At 44.1% G+C, this 7,941-nt stretch overlaps 1 protein-coding gene across 1 annotated transcript in view; it reads right to left on the bottom strand.

Annotated features, from left to right (window-relative positions):
* The window catches only part of MSH3 (mutS homolog 3), a 198,399-nt gene that overhangs the window by 172,765 nt on the left and 17,693 nt on the right, over window positions 1-7,941 (bottom strand). Inside the window, 3 exon segments of the mRNA XM_045285208.1 lie at window positions 3,903-4,048; window positions 4,927-5,044; window positions 6,187-6,303. Of these exon segments, the coding sequence (XP_045141143.1) occupies window positions 3,903-4,048; window positions 4,927-5,044; window positions 6,187-6,303 (381 nt within the window).

Below are 7,941 nucleotides of genomic sequence, written 5' to 3' on the forward strand. Positions count from 1 at the left end.
AACGGTTTGGAAATCATGGTTAGAGTGTTGGAGATCAATGGTTTGGAGATCATGGTTAGAGTGTTGGAGATCAATGGTTTGGAGATCATGGTTAGAGTGTTAGAGATCAATGGTTTGGAGATTATGGTTAGAGTTGTTGAGAGATCAACGGTTTGGAGATTATGGTCAGAGTTGTTGGAGATCAATGGTTTGGAGATCATGGCCAGAATTGTTGAGAGATCAACGGTTTGGAAATCATGATTAGAGTTGTTGGAGATCAATGGTTTGGAGATAATGGCAAGAATTGTGAATCTTACCCAAGATCCCAGAACTACAAAGTAGAACCAAGATGAGATCTGTGGAGTCTGAAGCACAGGCCACTCCCTCTCTTATGAAGTGCATGGGGCTGGTCATAGATTGCATTAACTAACAGGCAGGTGAACCACCAATCCCTGCACTCATACATTCAGACATTGCAAGTGGAAAAGAAGTGAACACAGCCACTTTGGAAAATAGTAGGGCAATTATAAAGGGAATGCAGTGGTGCTGTGGGGTAGGGACCAAGCTGCTAATCACAAGGCCAGAGGTTCAAACCCACCAGCCATTTGACAAGAAAAATTGGAGGCTGTCCACTCCCAAACTGCAAATACCCCTCCTCTGTAGCTCAGTATGCCTCTAGTGGGGATGTACTCTTGACCCAAACTCAGATGGCAAAAGACACGGACAAAAATATGTATTGAAGAATTCTTTGTACAGCCATATAGCCAAGAGTTATGAAGAACTCACAAGTCCATCAACCAAAAAAAGGGAAAAACTAAAGATCATAAAATGAGATACTACACAGTAATGACACTGCACTAACTGTAGCAGCACATGTAAATCAATCTCACACACATTACAGCAAGTAAAATCAAGCAGAAAAGAACACACATGCTATGTTTTCATATGTAGAGGCAGGCTAAGGTGGTACAACTGAAAATAAAAGCAAAAAAAATGATCATCCTGTAAGCCTGTGTGATGGCTTCTTTTGCAAGGAAAGGGCACCCAGAGCCAGGTAGGTGTTGTTGTTGGGTGCTGTCCAGTTGATTTAAGTCACATTGACGCCATGCAGCTAAACAGTGCTGTCTCACAGAATTTTCCATGGAGCCCAGGTGGTGTAGTGGGTTATGAGATGGGCTACAAACCACAAGGTCAGAATCAAGGTAGTTCAAAATCACCAGCTGTTCCCAGGGAGGAAGATGAGGCTTTCTGTTCCTGTCTCAGAAACCCACAGGGACAGTTCTCCTCTGGCCTACAGGGTCCATATGCATCAGAATGGATTTGAGGGTGCTGAGTTAGGTTTGGGTTTGGTCATCTTTACAGGAGCAGATCACCAAGTCTGTCTCTGGCAGAGTGATGGGTGGGTTTGAACTGCCAACTTTTAGGTTGGCAAATGAGCACCTAACAGCTGTACCATACAGGCCCCTTTTGTTAGTTGTAAGCATAACTCCCTTAACTGGGTGGTTACCTCACAATTCAGTTTCATGAAATTTTTGTATAGTTTCACAGAAAATTTTTGTTCTCCTCATTTTTCCATTAGAATATTTTATAACATTATTAAAGCCATCATTTTTATCTCAAGGAACTTCTTTGGACTTAGACCAGAGGCCTTCCCCAAGGCTCAGATAGCTGGACTACACATACATAAATGTAGACACGTTTGTCTCCCAAATAGAAACCACGTGTTTACAAAACCCTTTACAAGAGTTCAATGAGAAATGATCTCTTCTGGAATACTTGCGCCCTTACTCTTCAGTGCAACATATGGCCTGTCAGTCTGTGTTACATGTGCATTGCCCAGACTGAAGGCAGCAGGCCTGACTGCAATAGTACTGCAACCGCCAAGCCTGGAACCGCAGACAACCTACCCGAACCTTGGTGCTGACTCCCAAGGAATGACTAGCGCATGATGGACACTGCGCAAGGCTGAGAAGAGCCCAGCAAGGCGAGTGCTCAGAGTAAATAATGAAGAGACCCACTGCACTTACATTCAGTTTGAAGAGTACTGGGAATTCTGATTACGCAAGATGAGACCAGTAATTAGACAAGTCCCCTGTGTAATTAAGAGTTGGTTTCAGGAGCCTGTGACTCACGAGGGAGGTCTAGCCTAGACCCAGAGCTCTGGATGTCACAAACCCCAAAGTGATTGCAGAGATCAGTAAAGGACCCAAATCATGGCCTCGTCCACCAGAACTAGATGGTGCCCAGCTCCCATTACCAACCGTACTAATCAAGCCCACAGCACACAGAACTTCAAAAAGTGGAGCAATCTTCAATGTTCTTTTTTAAAAAGGACCAAAAATGAGCCTACTAGATTGGCTTGGATCTAGAAGCTCGTCTCAAAGAGGGCTTCTCAAGCCAATGGCTCCATGCCTCAGAAACTTCAAATTTTGAGCTCCATTTAACCCCTGAGGTCATCTTAAAGCTAAATAACAAACTGGCTCAAAAAGGAATGACTTTCAAGAGCAAGTACTGTGGCTCCTTTAAAAACATCACCCGGTACGAGACCAAATAGTCACCAACTACGCTGATATAACAGTGAGACCCTAAGAGGGCCGAGAAACTGGATTAATGGAACCACCAGACAGAAACTCTGAGAATGTTCAGATTGTGAAGAGAGCAGCCAAGGTCACTGAACAACTTGTGTAGAAACTGTTCAATAGGAACCTCAATTGCTGTGGATGCCTTCATTGAAAACACAAAAGTTAAAAAAAAAAAAAAGTAACACCTCCCACCCCACCCCACCCCCCACAAAAGCTTGAGGGGAAATGATCATGTCTCATTTTTCCCTAGCTGGTTCACACGGTGATTAACGTCAGCAGTGGGCCAGAGAGCCTTTCTCCCAGCCCTGAGCAGGAGTTGTACCCGATCAACGGTGCTCTTCAGTGAGTCCCAGGTAAACATAAGGCGGCGTGTTGCGTGTGTTAAACCTTCCCGGGAAACAGCCTGACTGCTTGAAGACGGGGCCGGTGGCCTGTGGCTGGACAAGTGCTCCTCAGGGATAAAAAGTCATTCAGCGCCATCCAGTATCAATAACCACGAAACACCCAGAAAGAGGGGCTAACTGGTTAAGCAAACGTCAAGTTAGCACCGAGTTCACGCAGCTGAAGCAGGTACTTTAAAGGTGCGCTGGAGACACTCAGGTTGTAAACATTTGTGCTGCTAATGTCGCTGACTGACGGCAGCTAAAGTTAGGACGCTAGAACCAGTCATACGCAAGAAGCCCTACTTTTGCATCACTGGCGATAAAACCAGGGAATCCGGCAGTTGCAAAGGGCAATGGGGGCGTGATGCTGAACGGAGGCCGGGTAGGCCTGTAAGTGGGCAAATTTACACATCGATTGCCAGGATAAGGTAAGATTAATAAGCTATGATTCACAAATGATCAACAGCTGTAAGGCTGCTGGTAAAATTTTCTGATATTAATTCAGTGTAGAGTTTTGTATTGGCCCATTATTATTTCTTCTTCACTATCCCTGCCTTCAAATCCAGATACAATCATCCCAGAATCATTCACGTTTGGTTCTAAACTCCTAGGGAACGACTGGAAACCCCTTAGCTCCCCATGCGGGTGGTGGCTTGGTGTTTTAGTCTTCTTGCCGTGCACAGTCCACACCCATGTCCGCCACTGAGTCTACCTTCAACCTTCAAATCTGAGAGCACCTGGGCCCAAACTACCTGTATCTCTCCAGAGCACAGTCTATGGAGCAGCCACCGAGAATACTTCAGTGAGGGATTTAAAATATCACAGTGTGAGGCAAATGTTTTCATAGTGCAATTACTTAAGGGGAAACTTCACCAGAGAAACTCCTCATAAACTATAAGTGAGCGCTCCTATTTAGAGCCCGTGGCCATCTATTCTCATAGGCCACCAACGTACTTACCACAATGCCAATAAAAGCGTTCCCCTTCTTCTTGTCCTTCGCAGATTCTTTATTTTCACAGACACACAGCAGATAGTTGGTGGAAGCATCGGTCGTTAACTCATCAACATTTACAGCATCATCCATCTTGACCAGGGGATTCACATGTGATGGTTATTAAAGAAAAATAGGTGCTACGTTCCCATAGAGAGTAACTGCGTTCTCCTCTGAAACAATTGTTCATTTACCCTGATACTTAGGAGACAGAAGGTTAAGAAGTATGGCTACAAGTCACAGAAGCATCTGTCAAACAGAAACAAACAAACCAAAACCCATGAAGCTCGTGTTCCCTGACACATGCTCCATCTGACAGTGGTGTTCCCATCTCTCTAGCACTTCCTCCAAAAACTCTGTGCTCTTCACTTTCCACCGCATCAAGGGACCCAAGGGAACATTTTTAAGTGTTCTTCGAGCTTCAAGACAAAAAGAAATCTGAAGGGGAGAGATCAGGGCTCTGGGGGAATGGGGTACTGTTCTCCTGCAAAATTCTCAGAGGACAGACATCCTCTGGCACCCTCAGAGAATGCATGGGTGCACAATCAGGCTGGAGCACGGAGAAGCTCGCAGTGCAACTCTCCCAGCCTTTTTCTTCCCGTGCAGTTTTCCACGTTCTTAAAATTTCTTCCGAATAAGCCTCTGTGATGGTCCTGCGCCCTTGGAGGAAATCTCTCAAGATGACCCTTTGGGACCCCCAAAGACGGTCCCCACCAAAATTTTAGTGATCATTAGTAACAGTAGCATGCTTTGCTATCCATGCATTTGCTGGCTTAGTGTTTGTTTAAAGTGCCTAATGGCTGCCAGATATATTTTAAAGAAAGACATGAAAACACACGTGCACACACACACCCACAAAGGTTAAAGTAACCACACTATCTCAACTGATCAAAAATATACCCACTCGAAAAACAACTAAATTTATCTTTTTAAGTTATTGTCTGTAAAGCGTTTGTGAATTTCAGCGAAGAATTCTACTCAGAAAGGATATCCTCACCAATCAGGGTAGATTTTGTATAAAGAGCAGTCAGCTTCCGGGAGAAGAGAGAGCTTTTGTTGTCCCCAGCGGCCTTCAGGGCGGCAGTTTCAGTCTGCTTCACCACACCCACCTGCAGCAACCATCAGAATAGGTCATTTGATGGAGGATGGAATAAAAAAAGAAAATTCCCCACAATTTAAAAGGCTACCTCTGAAACATTTAAAAATCATCATCTCACAATCATAAGCTATAGAGTTTAAATAATAAACACCACAGGGCGTCTACAAGTGTGGCTTAGTTTCTCAGGAACACTCTTATCACCAAGTTATTAAAAAATATTTCTTTTTAACCCTAAACATCTAACAATATGCTTGAGATAGTTTATTGTGCCAGCCTGGCTGATAAACACAAGTGGGATTAACTGAAGGGCGGAGAAATAAATGGCTCGGTGAGCCTTGCCTTTCTTGTTTCTCATTCTTTGATCATCGGACCAGTGTGCGGCTGCCTTGCTTGTTCTGTGCCTCAATTTACAGGCTACACTACCTGTGGGACGTCTAGCCTGTGAACTGTGTCGCTGTAAGTTGAGGTGCCTTTAAGACATCTCTGGAGCTGGGGACTGGCCATTGGTGACCTAGCTGATAGTTGGTGATCTGCCTTGTGATTGGCTGCTGTGCTGAGATAGCCTAGCAAGCTCTATAAATAGAGGAAGACCAGTAGACTAGACTTGAAGGACTGCTAGTGTCTCATAACTCTCTCTCACGGGAGTGAATTGCACTGAGCCATTTGTACTTCATAATTTAACTGTTCATTTCTTGTATTATATATCTATTTGTATATAATTTAACAGTTCATTTCTTGTGTTATATATCTAATTATCTTTATATATAAATATATCAAATCATCAGCAATTTAGTTTTATCTCTCTAGAGAACCCTTTCTAACACAATGCTCAAACCTTATGAAGCTGTAAACTCACTCGCATCAAGTCCGTGCTGACTTCCAGTGACCTCTCTGTGAGTTTCCGAGACTTTGACTGAGTTTGGGAGTAGAAAGCCCAGTCTATGCCCCTTGGAGCTACCGGTGGTTTTGAACTACAGACCATGAGGATCACAGCCCAGTGAATAGCTACTGCACCACCAGGGCTCCTAATAACTATTATGAACTTTCAGTTCTCCATCATGCCCAAATCCAAAGCCAATTAAAACCTCCCACACTAGACAACATATTTTTAACTCTCTGGAGGAGAATCCCAATCTCAAAGTCAAAGCTGACCTTATATCCTTTGGCCACAAGGCGGCGCACATGAACAAACAGTCTATGAGTCGGAATACTTGCTGTCATAAAGTTGTGGTCCAAGTGGCAGTAAATATTGAGCTCCCGGGCTGCAATCTGTAAATTAGAAAAAGAGAATATTGACAAATTTCTGTCTCAAGATTTGCTCTGTGGGATGTCATCACTTTATAAAAAATCATCAAAGCACATACTTGGGATTTGTCCACTTTTCAATGTGTATGGTGTTCTGAATAAAACGTTTATAAGCTTAGGGCTCATTCTATTTGCTGCAGTTTTAACAACCTCACTTCAGGCCTACAAAATTCTCAGGACTTGACTCGATGCCGTGCCTTTGGTCTTTCTTTCTTCTTTCTTCTTTTTTTTTTTTTGGTAACTGGTATATTATTGGTTGTTTTGAGGATCAGTACAGAGAAATTATAAACAATCTGTACATAATTCTTTTTGGTTGTTGTTGTTCGGGGTCACACCGGCTGTCTTTCTGATGTTTGGGGTTGAAAGGGGACGTGAGGGTGGGCAGTTTGTCCACTCTGCTGCCATCAGCTGAGGGTGTCCTCAGACACTGAGTTAGTCAGTATCCACAGCCAAGGGAAGACAAGAGCTCTGCTCCAGAACTCCGGCCTGCTCAGAGCTCTCTGGCCTCTCTGGATCTCCAGCTAGCAGTTACATTTTTATCAGGTTGGCAGGGGTACAGGATTGAGGGGAACAGCACACCTACAGGCAGCAATTCAGGGTCTTACAAGGCAGTGTACGTGTCTTGCTAAGTGGGCTGGCAGAGTTTGGAGGCGTCTCAGAAGAGTCAAGGTCTTGTTTGGAGAACTGGGAGAGGGAGAGGAGAAGTGGGGCTAACACAGCACCAATTTCGTGCCTTTGGTCTTGGTTTATAACCTAATCAGCTCAGAGTAACTCAAGGTTGTTGGGGACCCATTTTAAATGACCTAATCATGATATTCACAGAACAAGAATTTGGGGAGTAATTAGGCAGGCCTCTAGATAAGCAGATATGCAAGAAACCACTACAGAAATATTGCTAAACAGTCTTTTCGCATGATATCATTTCAGATCTTCTTTATCTCCATATTCTTTATTATGGGTTCTTTTTCCAACTCTTTCTTTCACTCAACTCACTCCATCACATTGATTCTGACTCACAGCTACCCTACACGATAGGGTAGAACTGCCCCTCGGGTTTCCAATACTGTCATTCTTTGCGGAGTAGAAAGCCTCATCTTTCTTCCTTGTAGCAGCTGCGGATTCGAACTGCTGACCTTGCTGCTTGCAACCCCAAATGTAACCCACTACACTATTTGCCTTCCAAATCCTTAAACCTAAGAAAACCTTAAAGTGCTGAGTTTCCCTACCCAAAGGATGTTTCAATACAGAGAACACAAGGGGCTATAATGGAGTAAGAAGCTGCTTCAAGGCACATGCAAATAAATAATAATTTGGATATATCAGAGGGTGTACCTAAGCTAATTCTTTCCTGGTGACCCAATCAGTTAAGTGCTCAATAGCTAGCCAAAGGTTCAGCAGTCAGAATCCACTTAAAGCTGCCTCAGAGGACAGGCCTGGTGATGTGCCTCTGAAAAGCCACAGCCCTGAAAACCCACTGAAGTGGTTCTACTCTGCAGGTGTCGGGTCCATGGAGAGGTTCTATCTTGCACACGTGGGGTCGATGGAGAGGTTCTACTCTGCAGGTGTGGGGTCTATGGAGTGGTTCTATCTTGCACACGTGGG

Source organism: Echinops telfairi, unplaced genomic scaffold, assembly GCF_000313985.2.
Source record: "Echinops telfairi isolate 266 unplaced genomic scaffold, ASM31398v2 ScPeMD7_7469;HRSCAF=8507_1, whole genome shotgun sequence".
NCBI classification, from domain to species: domain Eukaryota; kingdom Metazoa; phylum Chordata; class Mammalia; order Afrosoricida; family Tenrecidae; genus Echinops; species Echinops telfairi.